This window comes from Notolabrus celidotus, chromosome 9 (assembly GCF_009762535.1).
Source record: "Notolabrus celidotus isolate fNotCel1 chromosome 9, fNotCel1.pri, whole genome shotgun sequence".
NCBI classification, from domain to species: domain Eukaryota; kingdom Metazoa; phylum Chordata; class Actinopteri; order Labriformes; family Labridae; genus Notolabrus; species Notolabrus celidotus.
Genome location: NC_048280.1, coordinates 5670506 through 5692599, shown reverse-complemented (window position 1 = coordinate 5692599; position 22094 = coordinate 5670506). Strand labels below are relative to the sequence as shown.

The window sequence follows — 22094 nt, the reverse complement described above, 5'->3', positions numbered from 1 at the left end:
GGATGGAGCTGGAGAGGAGCTTGGATTAAAGAAACACAAGCAGTATGCACTCCTGAAAATGTCGACACTAATTCAGGACAGCCTGGTCCTGAAATGAACTACTATGAAATGTGTAATTCAGAAAAAGTAGTGCAGAGCAGCTTCATTATGAGCATGGTGAATGCACCATTTTCGCACAAGTCACATGATCCAAACATCCCGCCTCCCCTCACTCGCTCACGGTCATTTTACTGCTGCGTTCCCACATTGGTTCACCTTGGCTTCTTGCAGAAATTTCACCAGGGGGCTGACAGGAAAAAGTCCAGATCAAGCCGGAGTGAAAAATGTGGACGTTTCAATCAACAAATGTTATCTGAAGACGCTTTTACAAACAGAGCAGGTCTAGACCGTACTCTATGTTCTATTATTAACAAAGACCCAACATCAAGACAGGAGAAGATCCAGTCCCATCTTACAGACAGGACTCAGTCTGATCTCATCTTAATCCACCATGAGCAGAGCACTTTGCAGCATTTAGCAAGTTACATCGGCAAGGACAAACTCCCTTTAACAGGCAGAAACCTCCAGCAGGACCAGACTCATGTTAGACACAAATCTGCTGGGACCGGGTTGGGGTTGGAGAGAGGGATGGATGACAGTGGTGAGATGGATAGTAGTAGTCGTAGCAGCTGGAGTCTGGAACGTCCACAACAGCAGGCCGTCTACGGCAGAGATCCAGAGGAACCTACGAGACAAGGGAGCTCAGGGACTCCAGAAAGGTCTATGGTTAGTAACTTTAATGGGATAGGGAGTTAAAGTAAGTGACAGATCCCAGTGTGTCAGTTCCCAGAGGCAGTCTAAGCCTATAGCAGCATAACTAAGACCTGTTCCAAGCCTGATCCAGCTCTAACTATAAGCTTTAATAAAAAGGAGAGTTTGAAGCCTACTCTTCATAGTAGAGAGGGTGTCTGCCTCCTGGACCCTGACTGGTAGATGATGCCAAAGGAGAGGGGCCTGATAACTGAAGGTTCTACCCCCCATACTACTTTTAGAGACTTTAGGTATGATGAGCAGGCCTGATCTCATCTTAATCCACCATGAGCAAAGCACTTTGCAGAATTTAGCAAGTTACAGTGGCAAGGACAAACTTCCTTTAACAGAAACCTTGAGCAGGACCAGACTCATGTTAGACACACATCTACTGAGACCGGGTTGGGGTTGGAGAGAGGGATGGATGACAGTGGTGAGATGGATACTAGAAGTTGTAGCAGCTGGAGTCTGGAACGTCCACAACAGCAGGCGGTCTACGGCAGATATCCAGAGGAACCTACGAGACAAGGGAGCTCAGGGACTCCAGAAAGGTCTATGGTTAGTAGCTTTAATGGGACAGGGAGAGTTAAAGTAAGTGACAGATCCCAGGGTGTCAGTTCCCCGAGGCAGTCTAAGCCTATAGCAGCATAACTAAGACCTGGTCCAAGCCTGATCCAGCTCTAACTATAGTTTTATCAAAAAGGAGAGTTTGAAGCCTACTCTTCAAAGTAGAGAGGGTGTCTGCCTCCTGGACCCTGACTGGTAGATGATGCCAAAGGAGAGGGGCCTGATAACTGAAGGTTCTACCTCCCATACTATTTTTAGAGACTGATGAGCAGGCCTGATCTCATCTTAATCCACCATGAGCAGAGCACTTTGCAGAATTTAGCAAGTTACAGTGGCAAGGACAAACTTCCTTTAACAGGCAGAAACCTCGAGCAGGACCAGACTCATGTTAGACACACATCTGCTGGGACTGTGTTTGGGTTGGAGAGAGGGATAGAGGAGATTTAAAGAGAGAGAGATGATAGTGGTGGATAGTAGTAGTGTTCACACATGCAGCCCACCCGGAAAAATTTCAGGAGTTAAGTGAATGAGTGAGAACAGCTAACTGTAGGCTTGGTTAACAAGGTGTATCCATAGTTCTGTTTAACTGTGTTATTGTTGAAATGCTAATTTCAGCTAACAGAAAACAGGTTTGGAAGAAAGTGTGCGCATAACGACAAACAAAAAGCTGCCTCGTTTGTGTTTTTGCGTACGACTGATTGCTGATCGATACGCTTCATGTGATGTCATGGCACAAGCATACTCTGCATTATCATTTCTACTTTAACTTCACCTTGAATGAGACAGTCATTTAAGAATTAGACATCATGTTGCACCCAAGCAGACGTAAAACAAGTGAAAGAGACCATCAAATCTCTGAAATGTTTACAAGGTTAATTAATCAAGAAGCAGGATCTTTCTTTCACTGACTTCTCAAGTTTCCACCTGCTGGCTATTTGAAAGAATGCAGGTTAAAGTCCCCCATGATTCATCTGCTGTCACCAGATCATCACCCTCTTCATCACTGTCACACGTCTGTTGTGTTTCTGTGTGAATATGTGCGCTGGTTGTCATCTCTCTCTGTTAATGTGTGTGTGTGTGTGTTTCTCATTCTACTTGTGTGCATGTTATCAGGAAAGAGCTTAGACAACAACAGCTCGCTTAAGGCGCAGTCCAGCACAAGCTCCCAGCCTGATAGCTCTCAGGGCCCTTCACCTGCTGCCTATTGTAAGTCAGCATGGCCCGCCAAATGCAGCCTCTCTCTCACACACACACGCACACACACACACACACATACCTCTGCTTGCACATGAACATGCTCTACTAGAAACTCAGCTTGACTAAATCCTCCCTGCATACATCTGCTGTAATTTAGCACCACTAATTCCCTGACATACACTTTGCCTCATTCCTCCATCAGAGCCTTCTTAATCAGCTCCATCCCTCTATCTCCATTTCAAACTTCTAACAACATGAAACAGTCAAAGGGAAAGTCATTCTTAAAAAACATTGAGATGCTGTGTAGTATTTCTGCTCCTCTACTACCCAATCCTCCCTGCATCACCTACACCACGCGTTGAGAGCAACTTGTTGTCTCCACCTCCTGGACAGAAGTGGAATAGCAACAAATCACAAACATTCATTTTGCAGACATTTCAAAGCATGATATATTTCTCCTTGTTTTTCTTTTTCTGTTTCTCTGGAGTGTGTCTTGGAGAGCTCTAATGATAGATCCAGAGGTACAATGTCAAATGAAATGTGACTTCACTTCTTTTTGTTTCAGAATCAGTTTTATTGGCTGGGAATGTTGACATATGCAAAGATTTGGACTCTGGTTTCATATTCCTGTCAAGATAGCAATGTCAAAAAATTATATTAAGAGCATGAACAACAAGCTCAGCAGAGGTAAACCTGACTGAGGAATATTTGGGTTGAAAAAATACTGTTTCTCTAAGGATTTAAATCAACTCAGTGTGTTGTGAGATAGGACAGGTGAGAAAGAAGAACAAGTTCCAGTCCATTTTTTAACTCTTTGAAGGTTTTTAACTGGTTTGTTTGGAAGAGGATAAGGGCCACTGGGGGAAAAAATGTCAAGGTGTGATATTTTTTTGTGTTTTGAAATTAAAGTCAGAATTCTCAAAAAAAAAGAAATCGGAATTCTGAGAAAAAAAATGTAATCCTGAGAAAAAAGTTTGAATATCTGTAAAAAAGAAAGACAGAATTCTGGAGAAAAAAATTCTAGAGAAAAATGTTTGAATTCTGAAAAAAAAGAAGATAAAATTGGAATTTCTGAGAAAATGAGTCGGAATTCTGAGAAAAAAAAAGTTCTGAATTCTGAGAAAAAGTTGGAATTTCTGTAGAAAAGACAGAAGTCTGAAAAAAAAAATTAGTTATGGAGAAAAAATTAAGAATTCTGAGAAAAAAAGAGAATTCTGAGTATAAAATTTGAATTTCTGAGAAAAAATTGGAATTTCTGATTTAAAAAAAAATCTTAATTCTGAGAAATAAGTTGAGTTCTCAGAAAAAGGTCAGACTTCAGAAAAAAAAGTCAAAATTCTGACTTTAAACTCAGAATAAAAAATATATTTCACCTTGATTTTTTTCCCCACTGGCCCTTAACCTCTTCTGGAGGTTTGTTTAGTAACAGAGCAATAAGGTCACAAATGATTTCATTGTAGACATCATAATTCCTAAACTATAATTCAGATCTCACCATCAAACATGCTGTGTGATGCATCAGTTAACCAATACAGTAAATAAAGCTTTAGCTACTAAAATGCTAAGTGTTACAGTTGAAGAGGCGTCCACACAGGGCCGACTGGCTCCTTTGTTTTGAAGAGTTTGATTCAGGTGAGCTGGCTGTTTTTAGTGGCTCTGAAGCTCCGCCCACAAAGGAAGCACAGAGGCAGAGGAGGAAGAGGGGATATATTTTACACAGACACCACACTTCTATATACAGGCTTACAGATAAAGATATGTGATGAAATTATTAATGTACCTTTGCATTATATATTTAAAGAACATCACAAGTCCAAGTCGAGTCTTAATTCCTCAGTGTTTAAGTCTGAATAACATCCTCATTAGTGATTTAATATTTATTATAAGGAGGACCTCTGTTTCAGTCTGTACTACTGCCTGGATCAGCCTCGACTGACTGTGTGGGACCTTTATGTCAGTACATGTAGGCCAACTGTAGCATCTCACTTCCTCTTTACTGGACACGTCTGTTAATTTGAGGTTGTCCCCGCCTTCCTTCGAACATGCTTCACTGTTCTTGTTAGCATTTTCTGTGCAAAACACGCAACCCACTTTTTGTTTTGCTGAACAAGACGGCGATTGTTCAGACCTCACAAAGGAAAAGTATCAAAGACAATCAAACTGTTGTCGGGTAAATAAGTCAGAGTCCTCTTCTCCGTCTTCTGGGCCTGTTGCAGTAAATGCTTGAGTCCCAGTCTGAGTCCAAGTCCCAGTGATCGCCTGCTGAAGACTTGAGCACTACAATACTGGAGTGGAGTGCATTAATATGATAGAGCATAGTGACAGGAATCACAACTAACCATCATGATGTTGGATGTTTGATGAATCTCAACATTGCTCACATGGTACAGCTGTGGCTAAGTGGAGGAGCTTATCATCTCTCAGTCTTTTAGCGCTTTGATCCTCGGCTCCTCCACTCTGCATGTTGAAGCATCCTTTGGGTGAGACTTTGAACCCCAAATTGTCCCTGAAGGCGTCGCCTGCAGGGTGTGAATGTGTATGAATGATCATATTGGCACTGATGGGCGTATTGGCGCTTCACATAACAGCCTCTGCCATCAGTGTGTGATTGTGTCTGTGTGTGTGGAAGGGAGACTGTATCATGCAGTGTGAGTGTAAGTGCAGTCCATTTACCATTGACATTTGCCTGGTAGACTTCTTCCTTAGTGCTCTCCAAGACAAGGTTTGTTCATCTGAGAGTCCACAGTTCTTTTGTCAACCCTCCTCTGTCTCCCATCTTCCTTCCTGAACTTAGCCGCGACAAAGTTTGCTGACCTGCTGGGCTCAGTGCGTAGGGGCTCAGGGCCCACGGCCGACTGTGAGGGGAGATCCAGCACCCCGCCTCCTGCTGTCCTTTCTACCCCCTCCACTACTCACACCCCTGTTGTCCCCATGCAGAGTGAGTTGAAAACACCACAGGAAGATGAACACATCTTCATATTCACATGGCGGCCGTTTTCCTCTGTAGTCGCACTCAAGGGTGGAAAGTTTGGAAACTTGTCTGATGTGTTATCAATCATCAATCCATCAGACTTTATTTATGAAGCCCTTTTCATACATTGTAACACAAAGTGCTGTACATAAAACAACTTAAAACAGAATAAATAGAAAATATAAAAAAATTAAATAAGGGGCGCTGGTGGCCCTTGCAGTCTAGCGCCCCACATACAGAGGCTACAGTCTTCATCGCAGGGGTCGCCAGTTCGATTCCCGGCCGGTTGACCATTTCCTGCATGTCTTCCCCCGCTCTCTGCTCCCCGCGTTTCCTGTCTCTCCTGAGCTGTCCCATCAAATAGAGGCAAGACAGCCCTGACCCCAAACCTACCCCACAATCCTAAGGTTAAGAATATCATATATACAAATAAAAATAATAATAATAATAATAATAATAATATTATTATTATTATTATTATTATTATTATTTTTATTTTTTTTAGTTTAATTCTTTGAAGGTTTTTAACTGGTTTGTAGGGAAGAGGATTAGGGCCACTGGGGGAAAAAATGTCAAGGTGTGATATTTTTTGTGTTTTCAAATTAAAGTCAGAATTATGAAAAAAAAAAAAAAAATTGAATTCTGAAATAAGAAATCGGAATTCTGAGAAAAAAAAATTAATCCTGAGAAAAAAAAAAATAATTTCTGTTAAGAAAGACAGAGTTCTGGGGGAAAAAAAATCTGAATTCTGAAATTAAGATTGGAGTTCTGGAGAAAAAAATGTTTGAATTCTGAAAAAAGACAGAATTCTGAGAACAAAATTGGAATTTCTGTTAAAATAAGTCGGAATCCTGAGAAAGAAGTTTGAATTCTGAGGAAAAAAAAGTTCTGAATTCTGAGACAAAGTTGGAATTTCTGTAGGAAAGACAGAATTCTGAAAAAAAAAAATGTAGTTATTGAGAAAAAATTTAGAATTCTGAGAAAAAAGACAGAATTCTGAGAATGAAATTCGAATTTCTGAGAAAAAAGTTGGAATTTCTGATAAAAAAAAAAAAATCTTAGTTCTGAGAAAAAAGTCAGAATTCTGACTTTAATCTCAGAATTTTAAAAAAAATCGTATTTTTCATTTATTTTAATGTTATTATTATTATTATTATTATTATTATTATTATTAGTATTAGTATTATTATTATTATAATATTATATATATATTTATTATTATAGTAAAATAAGATGTTAAAACTCAACACAGGAAATTAAACTCACCAAAATAAAATAAATTACTAAGATAACAAAATAGCAAAATATTAAACCAGCAAAAGAAACTAAGATGCTTTACTTAAAAAAGTGAGAAAAACTAGATAATAAATTAATTAATAAATAAAGTAAGGTGAAATAAAACTTTTATAAGAATAAAACTCAGTTAAAAGTGAGACTAAGAAGGTCGGTCTAGAGTTTACTTTTAAAAATGTTTATGCTCTTCGGGCCATTCGGTAATGTTCAATGCCAAAGTAAGGGTTTCAAAATGTTCAGTTCTTCAATACCTTTCATATGATGTGGTTTAAAACATATTCTGGTTTGTTCAAGACTTTTTTTTTAATTGTTCTTTAGTAGTTTTGATTCTTCAGTATTAATTTACAGTGTTTCAAATAATTGAAATAAATACAAACCCTTGAATGAGAAGGTGTTTCCAAACTTTTGACTGGTAGTGTACATACAGAGAACAGGAGAGACAGCGATGTCATCTGGACCCTTTGCATACCACATCTGAGCTTCAAAATGTCCAAAGAGTATCAAAGTGTTATTATTAAAGCTTCATTTCACCAGTCTCATATTAAAGTTAATTACCACCCTATGTTAAAGTTAGCTTTTGAGACTTAGCAGTAAATGGGTTTCCAAATGAGTTGTAAAAATATGAACTAAGGCCCAATGAGTGTGTTTATTGGTGAATGGAGAAGTGCTGAAATCATAACCTGTTTTAAATATAAATTTTACACCATTCACAACCTTGACTTCAGAGCTATAACGTTAAAAACACCCTGAGCAGAAGAGGAAAGTGGCTCTCGTGTGAATATGCTCTTCAACTTCATTCCATTATTCTTATCCTCTGTTCTTTTGCATTCCTCCACCTACCAACCTATCCTTTTACCATCCCTACATCCATCCATCCATCCATCCATCCATCTTCCCTGGAACGTCTGCGCAGTGTCACGGCTCACAGACCTGGTAAGCAGTGTTCGCAGGGCGCCGGCTCCCCCTGCGCCCGAGGTTGACGCGACACCGGCGCCAGTACCGATATCAAGTGCCAGGCCCACCCCTGCACCCGCACACGCCACCTCCCCTCCTCCCCCTCACTCCCCCTCCAGCCCGTCCCTGTCTTCCTCCCAGAGTGAGTACAAAGCTCCAACTCCACAACCGCAGTGTGCGCTGGGTTCCTAATCGTTGGTGTGTTCTTGTTTTGGTGATGAGGGTGAAAAGAGTGAAATACTTTGTGCTGAGGTCGGCTTGTTTGGAAATGGATCTATCTGATTGTGTCCTTTTTAACCTCCTCCTCCTCAGTCTGATGAGGAGAGCACAGCTGCTGGCTCAAACAGTTGACATTGCTTGTGTTGATATTCAGAGATGCCTTGTGTGTGCTCATAATACAGCGTGTGTGTGTGTGAATGTTTTTAGGAGGTGACTAATGTTTCAATGAGAGCATCCCCAACTAATGCTAGAGTGGATGAACCTGCTGCATCAAATGTTTGTTACGCAGAGCTCTGCACGATTAAAGACACGGCACAGAGAAGCCTTCTTTTCTTGCTCATAATGCAAACAACGAGAGAGGTTTAAACATCAGTTTCAGTGATTTCACCAAGTCTGAAAGTTTGTTTTGGGTTCCAACTGCATTTGCTCGAGCATCTGTGCTGCTTTGTGAAAAAATGTCGCTGTCACCTGTGAATAACTCCCTCTTCTCACATTCCCTCTGCAGCACGCAAGCAAGAAATCATCAAGATCACTGAGCAGCTGATAGAGGCTATCAACAATGGAGACTTTGAGGCTTACGCGTGAGTCTGAGCTTTTCTGGTGCAAACAAATAACATAGATTTAATGATCCGCTTCACATAAACGTCCTGCTCGCTCCCTTGCAGTAAGATCTGCGACCCTGGACTGACTTCGTTTGAGCCTGAGGCGCTGGGTAACCTGGTGGAGGGGATGGACTTCCACAGATTCTACTTTGAGAACCGTAAGATTGAGAGTTTTGGAATTTGTTGATTCAAAATGATGTTTGTTTCATATTGTTGTGTCTGTGGTTTTAATTTAAGACTTTAAACACACGTCAGATAAAAACTCAGAAAGATGAATTTGGGTTGTTGTCACTGATGTTTCTGAAGCAGCCCGTTAAAATGAAGAAGACTTCTCTCTGTGCAGTGAAATGCAGTTTTCTCTCGTCTTTGACAATTTTGTTTACATCCATTGAACACTGCAGTTTCATTCCTTACTCCCCATACACACACATACAGAGCATGTCATTATTATTATCATCATTATTATTATTGTTATTATTATTATTATTACTGAATTATTGAAGAGCTTTAAAAGTAATCATCCATCCATCCATTATCTTGACCGCTTATCCCGTTAGGGGTCACGGGGGGCCGGAGCCTATCCCAGCTGACTTCGGGCAGAAGGCAGGGTACACCCTGGACAGGTCGCCAACCTATCACAGGGCTAACACAGAGAGACAGACAACCATTCCCGCACACACTCACACCTACGGGCAATTTAGAGTGAACAATTAACCTGGTGAGCATGTCTTTGGACTGTGGGAGGAAGCCGGAGTACCCGGAGAGAATCCACGCATGCACGGGGAGAACATGCAAACTCCACACAGAAGGGCACCTGCCCAGTTGGGGATTTGAACCAGGAACCTTCTAGCTGTGAGGCAACAGTGCTACCCACTGCACCACCGTGCATCCCTAAAAGTAATCAGTAAAATCGATTCTAAAACGTACAGGGAGCTGAAGTAAAGACGCTAAAACAGGAAAAATATGGGCCTGTTTTTTTGGTTCTGGTTAAAGCCCTTGCAGCTGAGATCTGTACAGTCTGCAGACGATCAAGTGGTTTGATGGGAAGTGGGGAACCTCTGCTGCTGCACGACTGAAATAATGTTTGTCATTGTTAAGGTTTCAGAGCTGTACTAATAAAGGGGAGGCAATGAGAGTTTATCAGATGGCAAAATCAATATATTAATGCCCGAAATAACACAATCATTTACTGCAGGTTGTACTTTGTTTACTTCCCCGATGTACAAACCAGGCGCAGATGAATTCAGGGAGCCTGATTTCGATGTGTCCTAGATCACTGTGTCACTGACAAACTGTAGGGAGTCCAAATGCTCTTAGTCTAAGCAGACACTCGTCTGTTTGACCCCTGCTGGCATTGTTTCCCTTACTGAAAACAGTCATGTGCAGAGTCCGACTGAGGTGGCACGTCCTAATGGGAGAGTGACGTCAGTGAATAACTTCTGTAAAGAGAATTTGTACAAAGGCTCCACCCTGAAGAGCTGGACCAGACTAAAGATGGTTAAAGATGTCCTACATCCCACATGAGAGCATTAGTGTCACATTTAAACGTCACATTACAATATTTCATGAACTCATCAGTCAGTGTTTGCTTACCTTGCTGCAGGCTGCCAGTAAAGGCTGTAAAACTGAATTCCTGTTTATAAAGAACATGTTTGAATTTCTCTTTCAGCTTTTAAAAGTGAGTGAGAGTACTAGGATTAGCAAAGCAGCTGTGATCTAATCATTGTTGCTGTGTCAACTCTTTTCATTGCTCTTCTCATCTTTTTAGTTTTGGCTAAGAACAGCAAGCCCATCCACACCACCATCCTGAACCCCCACGTCCACCTGATCGGCGAGGACGCCGCCTGCATCGCTTACATCCGCCTGACCCAGTATGTCGACGGCCAGGGTCGGCCGCGGTCCAGCCAGTCAGAGGAGACTCGAGTGTGGCATCGCAGGGACAGCAAGTGGCAGAACATCCACTTCCACTGCTCAGGCGCACCAGCTGCGCCTCTACAGTGAGGTACGAATGCAGCACTGCCATGACTGAGAGAAAAGGTGCCACCCGTAGTTTACACTTCTTTATTCAGGCTGAATCAACAGGTGTTCAACCTGTGTGTTATCAGATCATGAATCATTCATGTGATGCTGTCTCGTTTTCCCTCTCAGGGTTGAATGCTGAAGTTTCGTCTGTGAGGAGTGCTCTGCCGGAGAGAGTGGAAGAAGAGGACCAGGAGGAAGGGAGGACAGAACATGTCTGGTATCACTTTAGGGACGGGGCTGCTCACCCTTCAACAACAAACCCTCCCTCACTGGACGCCCTGACTCCACCCCACAAAGCATGCGTCTCTTCTTTTACTACTACTACTACTGCCCCCTGTCTGTCGGCCGCCCTACCACCATCAAACAACAGCAGCTGGATGTCTCAACTGCTCCACAACCTTCACTCTTCCTCTTCTTCCTCTGGCTCTCTGGCTCACTGGTGGGGGTTGGGGCGGGGTGGGGGGTGTTTTCAGCACTCGGTGTGATTCCTTCTTCCTGTGGTCCGTCCCCCATGATTATTTTGTGAAATCAACCCTCTTGTCCTCCTGTGAATTCACACTTATGTGACAAAAGCACTGCACTGGAAATACAGTATGTAAAGTTTTAAGTCGAATCTACTACTATCATTACTATATTATTATTATTATCATGAATATTATTATTATGATCATTATTATTACACATTTGCAATTGTATATGTCATTTGTATAATTGGAAATTCTTGATGCCAGTGGTTTCTAGAGTTCAAGGATTTTTTTTTTCTCTATCTTTTTAAGGAAGCATGTTTTTCCCATATTAACAGTAGTTGTTTTTTTTATTGTGGCTTTAAGTGCAAAGATGATATTGGCAGTTTTGTAATGTGCTTTCTGTACGTTAGCTTTAATATTGCGCCCAAGCTCATCGTCAACAACTTTGTTTGTTTGTTTGCTTCGGCTTATTTATTTATTTTTTAATCTAATATTTTTGTGTGTGTGTGTTAACGTCGAAAGTGAGTCCTTGTGTGTGTGTGTGAGTGGTTGTGACAGCCAGACATGTACGTAACATAATGACTCTGAACAGTCGGAGGAGCCTTTTTTTGTTTTTCCATCAGGGGTTGAGTTTGTCTGAACTCCACATCTTCCTGCATTGAAACCTTTTCAAACATTTCAAACAAAGAAAACAGAAAACACATGCGACTTGAGTTTTACAGTGAAATTAACTTTTCCACATTTCAGTTCATCACTCTAATTGTAGAAGAGCCTCCACTCCTGCACTCTGGATTACACACTCTGCATAATCAGGTCGTGTTAGAGATGCACAAGAAGAAGAAAAGCACCATAGAGGTGCTGACACCCTGCTGGGACTTAGTATCACATCAATAAATAAGAGGACGTTTTATTTCATCTGGAACATAAAGACACATTTGAGAATCACATTAACAATCTTTCATTTCTGATTGATTTGTTCTTGCTTCTAGCATTGCGCCTAAATGTTAGACTGTCATCTCCACATCTAGACTTTATTCTCTGGATGCGCATTTAACGAAAGTCCTCTCTACAGTTGAGTACACTCAGGTTTATGTGGAGAACATTTCAAAAACTTGCAGCGCTCTTCAGAAGACAGAGTCAGTGTGAACTCTTGGAGGCATCATCGTAGCTCTTGAATGAAATCACAGGCCTTTAAAGGCTGCGTTTATACACGTCACAGTTTTCCTTCAAAGGGGACTAAGACTCATATTTACTCCTGGACTCTTTCAGGTTTGACCATAGACTGTATAAAATATGGACGTAGTATCCGTGACGTCACCCATCTGTTCCTGAGCGCTGTTTTGAAGCCAATCAACGGCGGCAGCCATATTGGAAATGCGGAACTCAACCAGGCGTTTGGAGTTTCAGCCTCTCAGCCAATAGCTATGTGTTCCCGTCCGGGAGTCAAGTCAGTCATGTCCTTATTTGGGCAAAAACTCTTAATCTTAATATCTTCTGAACTGTTGTGTTAGAAAAAAAATCACCCCCCGTACAGTGTGTTTTACACTGTTTTATGATCCAGGCTGTAAACATGTTTAATAATGCTGCAAAGATCGTCTTTTTCCCATTCATGTCTATGTGGTTTCAGGTGTTTCTGCAGCCAGCCTAAAGCGGATTCTCGATGAACTGCAGTTTATAACACTTCCGCATTGGGCTTCATAGTTTGAGACCGGAGGTTGCTGCTTGGGTTTGACTACAATGAGAAAGTATTTAAAAATGACTAATTAGAAATAGTCAAATCCAAGATCCGGCTGTAGAATTAGGAGTAAAGTTTGCACCAATCAGATCTACGTGAATCTAATAACATGCAGCACATCATCTATGAGAATGATTAATGCAGACTTACATTAAGACTTTACAAAACATTTTTCTGCTCATTAAGTCATAAAAGGGGAAAAACATCAAAATATGTATTTTTTTTTCTTTTATAAGTTTCATGAAACCTTTGAGAGAGGCTTCTATTTGTTATAAAATAGTTCAATATGTCGTAATAAGTTAAATCTGTTAGCGCTCCATCAAAAAATCTTACTTCATTATTATTGTTATTTTTAATTTTTTTGAATTGAAGCACTATTTTGTGGTAATTAACATAAATACAAATATTACAAACCATCACAATCTGAGTGAAGGGCTGAACAGCTCATCCTTGAACTCTTTTCACAGGCAGCCTGTGGTTTTGTTTTTATGTTCGATTAGTGGCGTTAAAGAGATGCTCCAATCAGGGAGCACTGTGGCGGCTCCAGCAAAAAAACAAAACAAAAGGTGAAATGTTAAACTTGTTAAAATCGTGTTTGTTTTTGGAACAGCGGGTCATTTATTTGAAGTCGATGCCATCAGTCAGGCTTGTATCAGAGTGATGAGCGTGTGTGTGGGCCTCTCTGTTCTGTGCTGTTCAGGTGGTCCTTTTCTATGGGGTGCAATATGTGTGTGTGTGTGTTTGTGTGCAAGCATGTACAGTACATCCATTGCTCTTCTTTCCTTTTTTTTTTTTTTGAGGTGTGTGTTGTGTGAGAGGTGAACGGAGGAGGCTTTATTTCAGAGGACATATCAGTCCCCTGCCTTCAGCCCAGGATTTGATTTTCTTCTGATTTGATTTCGTTTCTCTTCTTTTGATTTCATGTGTTATCAGCTTCTTATGACCCAAAGTGCTCGTGCCAGGGGCTGGCAGGATAAATCCGATGGACTTTGCAGCACTGAAAACTGTTTTTTTTTTTTCTACGGGGGGTTTGACTTGCAGTCTGCTCCTCTGTGTTTTGCTCTTGCACCATTGGCTGCCTTCACATTTGTCTCTCCCTTATTGGTCAGACCAAGATATGACGAGAGCGGGCAGTCGGTTTGGTGAAAAGTCCTCAGGTTTCTATTTATTTGGAATATTTATTTATTTATTTGAGTGGATATTTTATTGTGCTTTGTTTTCATGTTTTAATATTGTACAGCTCATGCACTTGTGCGAGTACTGTCTGTTGTTTTGAGGGGACACTGCTCCATGTAAAACATCTTTTTAAAGGGATAGTACGTCCATTTTGCATCCTGCATGTGTTTTTCTGCAACGACCAACATGGTGTGAATTTCTGTTTTCTGCTTTTTTCCTTCTATGACTTTAGATTGAAGCCATTTTCTGACATGATTTGTTTTATTGTGTCCACTCTTCTATTTCCCCTTGAGTTAAAGGTCACAGAATCAGGATTGTATTTTATGTGAACTGTCCCTCCAAAAGAGCTTTTTCTTTTTCAGCTGATCACAGTTTGTTGAACACATTTTTCAAGATGAACCTCTGAGTCTTTGTTCTGTACTCATGTCTGATCCAGTACCAGTGTTAATGCTTAGTTGACCCTGTTTTATAGGAAAAGGTCAAAGGTTACATAAAGGCGTTCCTGTGTGACCGTGCTAACCAGCGTCCTCTGAAAACAGAAGAAATAGCAGCATGTCCAAAAGTGTTGTTCCTCTGTTCTTCTTCGTGTGTTTTGGAGCCTTGAGAGTCGATATAATAAGATTCACATATTTCAAGTGAGGGAGTTCACAGTATTACACAACTGCAGCTAACTAGCAGCGTAGCTGGCGTTTTCTTTGCATGACAGTCAACGGGACACTTGTTTGTTGTTGTTTTCCTTTGGATTTGTTTTCTCATTTTCTACTGAATGCCGTTTTACTCCACCTTTCTCCGTCTGTTTTCTCTGCTTTTAAAGTGCATACAGCTATTTTTGTCTCAAGATGATGTGATGAAGATGATGATAGTGATCAGGATGAAGATATTAAAGACTGTGGCACTATGAGGATGGTGACAGTGATCATGATGATGATGATGAAGGTTGATGTGCATGCTTTTCTGCAGAGCTCTGTGTTGTCAGTGCAGAACAGCTGGAGCGCTCGTTGACCATCAGCCCAGAGAGTGAACTGGTGCTTCTCTCAGCCTGCATGTCACTCTGAGGAACAGCACCTGAGCTCCAGCAGGGGGCGCACTCATACAGAGGAACACACACACACACACACACACTCAGATGGATGGCAGTGTGATGCTTCAAATGTGGCTGCACAATAAACTGAGTGCAGAATCAAAGGTGACAGACAGTCCAGTCAGAGATAACTGCAGCTTTTTAAGTGTAGAAGAAGAAAACACTTCCCTTTATAGAAACATTTGACTTCTTAACAAAATCAAATCCACCAACACGGCTCACAAATCCTGATCCTGTGAGACTGATGGAAGCTGAAATCCTGTCTGAAAATGAATCATTGATCAGCTCCACATATAAACTACAATCAGTGTCCTTCTCTGCTGCCTTCCTGTCAGTGATTTAGTCTGATGAAGTGTTACTGAGATCATCTGGAGCTGCTGCTGCTGTGTTCACTCTGAACCTCGGCCATCCTCTTTCTTCACACACTGACTAAGCTGCACTGACAACACTGAGCTGGCTTCTCTTGGTAGGCTGTCTTTCTCTCTTCCTCCCATTATTCCCTCTGTTTCCAACCTGATTCAGTGGTTTCTCTGCAGTCTCTCACCTCTTTCTAGTTCCCCCTCGTCTCTTTTTGTCACTTTGGCTTTCTTCTGTAGAATAATATGAATCCTCTAGCTCTCTGATTCTTCAGATTATTGCTCTGTTCTCTTACGTGCTACACGTGTTTCTCTAACTTCAGAAAATGTGTTAAGGTGTTCTCAATAAAAGGATGCTTTCAATAGAGAAGTCGATCAGTCTGTGTGTTCACTGCAGAACAGAGTTTTATTGATAGAAGTAAGTCAGGACATGAATGAAGTCATTCAGGTTTGGAGCAGAGGATTCACTAAGCACAAACAAAAACATACAAGTGATTGAAAACAACATCAAGTGAATCCACAGTGATCCAGAGTGAGTCCTGAAGTCCTTCAAACACACACTCATGTGCTGATGGGTTGTTTCACATCTGAGTGACAGTTCTCATCAACTCACAGGAACACACGTCAGCTCTTTCACAATAAAAGTCCAGAAATGATGAAATAAAAGCTGCTTTGAAATCCTGAAAACACAGATTCATGTTCACATCAAGACTGAAGTGAGCACAGCCAGACACTTTGAAAACTATCAACACCCACATTTCAAAGAAAAGCTCAGCGCTTTAGAACGGAGACTTCTGACAATCCAGGTGAAAGTGTTGACTTCACTTTCAGCTTTAACCACTAAAAGGAGAGAAAATGTGAAGAACAAGTCCTGGTTCAAATGATCTGTCAAGAACAAGAGTGAAATCAAAACATCAAACTCATTCTCAGATCAGAGAAATGATATTTCAGAGCAGCTGTTATTCTCACAACCTCAGTGACAGTTTAGAAAATGTCTTGTGATTTTTTGGATCCTCTGATTTGAATTGAACCTGAGACACAAACACAAACATCGTCAAACTGAAGTTAACATTTTCTCTACAACTTTTGATGGATAAAGAAACAAAAGTATGAAATCAATTTGAGTTTTTTTGTCTAAATTAACATGAAATACTGTATATAAAGAAATATGACTAATCTGTGTTTCATGATGGAAAGATAACAAAAATATTATAATACAGCAACGCTCACTTTTTTAATATTTTTTAGAAACAAAAACAAAAGTTAAATTTTTTTTTTATGTAAGCAAAAAATGTTGCATGTTATAAAAAAATATTTTCAAGGTATTTTTTCAATTTACTTTAAAAACCTTGAAGTTAAAAGATGAAAAGTAATGATGAAATAAAATAAAATAATGTATTTAAAATATAAGGAAATATTAAATCAACGCTCACTGTTGTTTTCTTTTTGCATCAAAAATATGATTTTTTTTTTAAAGAAAACATAAAAAAGTGAATATTTTGACAGAGATTATTTACAGACTTATTTACAGATTTACTTTAAAAACTTTGAAATTAAAAATGTTAAGTTTTGGTTGAATCCAATAAAATCAAAATGTTGCATAAATGTCAAAATATTACATTAAAGTTCACTGTTTTTCTATTTTTCAAACTAAAACAAGATGATTCATCAAAGAAAATATAAAAATGTTAAATGATTGAATCAAAAATATTCACATCAAGTATTTAATGATCTAAATGATTCTATGGAATCTAAATGGTTCCAGTTCTTTCAGCATGTTTCCATCACATCAAACATTTCCAGCTAAACTGCTTCACATCAATAATAAAGCCGACTTTTGTAGATCAGCTTATTCTGTGTCTCTGGAATATTTTCTGGATTCTTCAAGAACTAAACAATGTGTGCAACCATGTCCAACGCTGACTACATTTTCTTCATGTTAACAATAATAATAATAATGCATTTTATTTATAGGTGCCTTTCTTGACACTCAAGGTCACCTTACAACATTAAAACAAACAGAGTTTAAATAACAAACAGTAAACAAAATTCAATTTAAAACATTTTAGGTGAATGGACAGTGGAGTTGTGGTCAGATGGAGTAAACCACTTTAAACAGATGAGTTTTGAGTTTAGATGTTCCTTCAAATCAAATGATTCTCAGCTTTAAAGAAAGAACTGGAATTATTAGTAACAGGAAGAAAAACCTCCTCCATGATGACGACATGAATCAATCAGTCAGACCTCACCGCCCTCCATGAACATCACACCAATCTACCTTTGACACATTTTGACTTCACAAGTTTTAGCATCACCAGACTTTCCAATACTGAAATATGGAAGGACTCTCTCAGTGAAAGTGTCTCTGTAAGTGTAGATGTGAGTCATGTCTTCAGGGTCGTAGAAGGACAACTCCCCCCTGTCATAGTCCAGCTGGACTCTGATCCTCTGAAGACTCTTCTTCACTGTAAGAGTCTCACGAAGACCATTTGTGTATTTTCCACTGCGATGTCCTAAACACCAGAGTCCATATTCTGGTGAAGCAAATATCTTTCCCTTCCTGTTAACTGACTCTTTAGCCAAACCCACAGTCCAGTCAGGATGGTCTCCCACCTCCACCTCCCAGCTGTGTTTCCCTGAGCTGAAGCCCTCAGAGCCCAGAACATTGGCATAATTAGTGTTTCTCTCTGGATTGTCAGGAAGCTGCTGATATGTGTCTCCATTTCTCACACTGGTCAGATCATCAGACAGATAGAGACAGCCGTGTGCAGTGTTTGGGTCCAGAGTGACCGCACTGAAGTGGACCCAGTCCTTCATCTTCTCCCAGACTCTGAAGGACAGGTTGCCCAGGTGTTTGGCCTCATCTATCAGCGCTCCTGAGACCAGCTGTGGATCTGACTCTGAGCACTGGACTCTGGCTCTGGTCTGAGTGGGTTTATAACTGCTGAGGAAGGCCACGTTGTGTTTCTGCAGGTCTCCTTCAACAGCACAGATAATGTCTGACAGAGAGGGGATCTGCTCCTGAATCCTCTTCATCTCTCTGCTGATTGTCTTTCCCTTCTGCTCCTCTTCCTCCCTCAGAGCTGTCAGTCTGGACTTCTCTTCCTCTTTCAGGAACTGGTGGAGCTTGTTGAACTCTGATCTGATCTTCTTCTCTGTGGACAACAGCTGCTTCTTGGAGTGTTGAATCACTTCTTTGTATGTTTCCTCCACTTGTTTGTATTTGTTCCTCTTGTCCTGTAGAGACTTTAAGTCAGGTTTCAGCTGCTCCTTCAGCTCACTGACTGCTTGATCTACAGGAACCACAGTGTGACTCTGGTGGAGAGAAAACTCACAGACAGAACACACAGCTCTCTGTTCATCTTTACAGAACAGTTTAGGCACTTCTTGATGTTTACTACACACCACCTCCACCTTCTTCGCTCTTTTTTCTGTCTCAGATGATCCCACTTTCAGTCTCCCAGCAAACGAGTCAGACAGTTCCTTCAGACCAAAGTTTACTCCTGGATTAGCTTTTGATGACTTTCTTAAACAGATGGGACAGTTCTTGTTCTTAGTTTGTTTCCAGAATTTCTTCAGGCAGCTTGAACAGAAGCTGTGGTTGCAGCTCAGAGACACAGGATCTGTGAAAGTCTCTGAACACATGTAGCAGTTCAGGAGACCTTCTGAAAGAACGTTTCTCTCAGCCATTTCTCTTGATATTTGCCTTCAGATGTCAGACTCACCAAGTTAATGTCTGTTCCTCTCAGAGCTTTAAAATCCTCCAGTTGTGTGTTTTCCAGCAGAGACCTCACTCCTTGTTTTGGCGTCTTTGATCCATTCAACAAGTCCAAATCTTTGATTTGTCTTCACCTTTGTCACGAGGTAAGATGTTGATATTTATTCAGTTCATTGTGCACACACCTGTAGACAGAGGTATAAAGAAAACATGTAAATACCTCTTTGTTTATTTCTGCTTTTTGAAGTATCATCATGAATACAGCTCATAAAAACATCACTGACAGAAGAGGAGAGTTTTTGTTGTTTAGTCTCCCTGTGAGGACTGAACATCTGAACAGGCCGACTGAGATGGGACGCTGTTTGTAAAGTTGTGCACACTGAAAATAAAAACAACAATTCTCCACATTTAGCTCCAAAACATCAAGAAAACAGAATGTGAATTTTTGAGTAACTTTATTTAAATCACATTGAGAGCAATATTTGTGATCTTCTTCACTTTTAATGTTGTTGTGAAAAATATATTTAAGTTACAGTATTAAATCAAAATGTTTATTTAAATATTAAATGTTATATCTAAATGTTAAACATAAACCTAAATGTTAAATGGTAAATGTAAATGTTAGATTAAGTTACTACAAATGTTAAGTATAAATACTAAATATAAAGATAAATGTTAACTGTAAATATAAATATTGATTGTTGGATATAAAAGTTAAATCCAAATGTTAAATATAAATGTTAAATATAAATGTTGAATATAGATATTAAATATAAATATAAATATAAATGTTAAATTTTAACTATAAATGTTGATTTGATTGTTAAATATAAAAGTTATATCTAAATGTTAACTATGAAATATAATTGTTGAATATAAATGTTTATTATAAATATTAAATATAAATATATTAACATAAATATACATTTATGTTAAATATAAAAGTTATATCTAAATGTTAAATATTAAATATAAATGCTAAATATTAATGTTAAATGTTGCTCTGCATATTTAGCTAATATGCAAATTCCCACTGCCCCCAAGCAGAAATACCAAAATAAAAGCTTCATAAATCGTGTATCACTTTATGAACTTAGTTTGTTTGGACCATAGACTGGGTCAGTACTGTCTCTGAGCATGTTGGTACTAAAGGCGCCCCATACGAATTAACACTTAAATTTAAGATTTATCATTTTTATTTAACATTTAGCATTATTCAAACATTCACAGTACATTTTATGACGTTTTAGAGCAGAATGTGGAGACTTGTTTCTTTTACTTTCAGTGTGCACAGCTTTACAAACAGCGTCCCATAGACTGACACTGAACCAGTTGTACTTCTTTTTATTTCTCAGCCAGCAGGAACAACACTCAGTTTACTTCTTTCTTCAAAGGTGATTTATTCAAACACTCACCAAATGTGTTCCCTTCAGTCTCTGTAAGCCTCCGAATGTGCAGATAGAAAGCTCTCTCAAGGTGCTCTGGTGATGTGGCTTTGCTGAACTATATCAGAATTCAGCTTCAATAAAACCAGCCCCTCTCATTGGTTAATCATTAACAGTATCAATGCAGCCTCCAGGTTTTATTGCAGACAGGATCCTTTACAAGCTGTCCTTTGGAACTTGTTGTATGATCAAGTTCATTCAGGACCTGAATAAGTTTACACCCTCCTCTTCTTTGGTGTGTGTGATGATCTGAACAGTGAGAGAACAAGTTCAAACAATGATTCAGAAACATGGGTTGTCATGAGGCCTAATGCCACCCTCTGTTTGTAAATGCTGAATTTGTATCAAGAGGAAGGTGCACATTCATCCTCATCAGACGCTGTAGTATTTGTGGAGTCAGTGTCTTTGTGTATTTAACAGTTTGTGTATTAATTACTGAGTGTTTAGTGTCAGGTAAGGTGATTCAGCCAACCTGAGGGAAAGTTCCAGTGATTGGAAAGCTACTGTCTGATTGGCCCAGTGAGCAGGTGACCAGCTTTATAAAGCTGCAGGAAAATAGCCGTCCCTCTGCTCTGTTTTGTGACCTGAGGCTGGGAGAAGAGCCTTTGTAATGGTTCTATTAATTTTTCTCCCTTTTTTGTCCTCACATGGAACCCACCACATTTTGTGTTTCCCTGACTATGCCTGGCTAAATACAATTTAAACACAGCAAGAAAAAGCCTGGTTGCAAGTTTTTGTTTGTTTCCACTCACACTGCCGCCTTCCCACAGTGTAACATGGTTCATGCTCACTACTGATAACATCTACTGCTATCTGTGGACTCAGAAACACAGCTATCTTATTGTTCAACCTTTGAGCTCATTGATTGATGTTCTTACTTCCTTATGATCTTAATTGCTTCATATTTCTGTAACAGCTGGAAGAATAATTATTTAATGTCTCACAAATCAAATCATAAAAAGGACATAGGTGCTTTTTTTACTTTCTTTATTTATTACAAATTCCTGCAAAGCTGCAGGCGTTTTCTTTGCATGACAGTCAACGGGACACTTGTTTGTTGTTGTTTTCCTTTGGATTTGTTTTCTCATTTTCTACTGATTGCGGTTTTACTCCACCTTTCTCCATCTGTCTTCTCTGCTTTTAAAGTGCATACAGCTATTTTTGTCTCAAGATGATGTGATGAAGATGATGATAGTGATCAGGATGAAGATATGAAAGACTGTGGCACTATGAGGATGGTGACAGTGATGATGATGATGAAGGTTGATGTGCATGCTTTTCTGCAGAGCTCTGTGTTGTCAGTGCAGAACAGCTGGAGCGCTCGTTGACCATCTGCACAGAGAGTGAACTGGTGCTTCTCTCAGCCTGCATGTCACTTTGAGGAACAGCACCTGAGCTCCAGCAGGGGGTGCACTCACACAGAGGAACACACACACACACACACACACACACACACACACACACACACACACTCAGATGGATGGCAGTGTGATGCTTCAAAT

At 39.9% G+C, this 22094-nt stretch overlaps 2 protein-coding genes across 2 annotated transcripts in view; one reads left to right on the top strand and one right to left on the bottom strand.

The window, feature by feature from the left end:
- Nucleotides 1-15792, top strand: part of LOC117819050 (calcium/calmodulin-dependent protein kinase type II subunit delta-like) — a 134381-nt gene extending 118589 nt beyond the window's left edge. The window contains exons 17-23 of the mRNA XM_034692253.1: nucleotides 2470-2562; nucleotides 5348-5491; nucleotides 7731-7913; nucleotides 8496-8571; nucleotides 8656-8750; nucleotides 10361-10594; nucleotides 10741-15792. Coding sequence (XP_034548144.1) covers nucleotides 2470-2562; nucleotides 5348-5491; nucleotides 7731-7913; nucleotides 8496-8571; nucleotides 8656-8750; nucleotides 10361-10593 — 824 coding nt within the window. The 3' untranslated portion in view covers nucleotide 10594; nucleotides 10741-15792. The remainder of the gene's footprint in view (nucleotides 1-2469; nucleotides 2563-5347; nucleotides 5492-7730; nucleotides 7914-8495; nucleotides 8572-8655; nucleotides 8751-10360; nucleotides 10595-10740) is intronic.
- Nucleotides 15793-17703: 1911 nt separating this feature from the next.
- On the bottom strand, nucleotides 17704-20588 carry LOC117818553 (zinc-binding protein A33-like). The gene is made up of 2 exons (XM_034691489.1): nucleotides 20563-20588; nucleotides 17704-19332 (listed from the first exon to the last, which is right to left on the bottom strand). The coding sequence occupies exon 2, from the start codon at nucleotides 19117-19119 to the stop codon at nucleotides 17704-17706; it is 1416 nt and encodes a 471-aa protein (XP_034547380.1). The 5' UTR covers nucleotides 19120-19332; nucleotides 20563-20588.
- Nucleotides 20589-22094: the final 1506 nt, after the last annotated feature.

Excerpts from the sequence above, each read along its gene's own strand:
- LOC117818553 (XM_034691489.1), bottom strand. The coding sequence starts at position 19,119 with ATGGCTGAGAGAAACGTTCTTTCAGAAGGTCTCCTGAACTGCTACATG.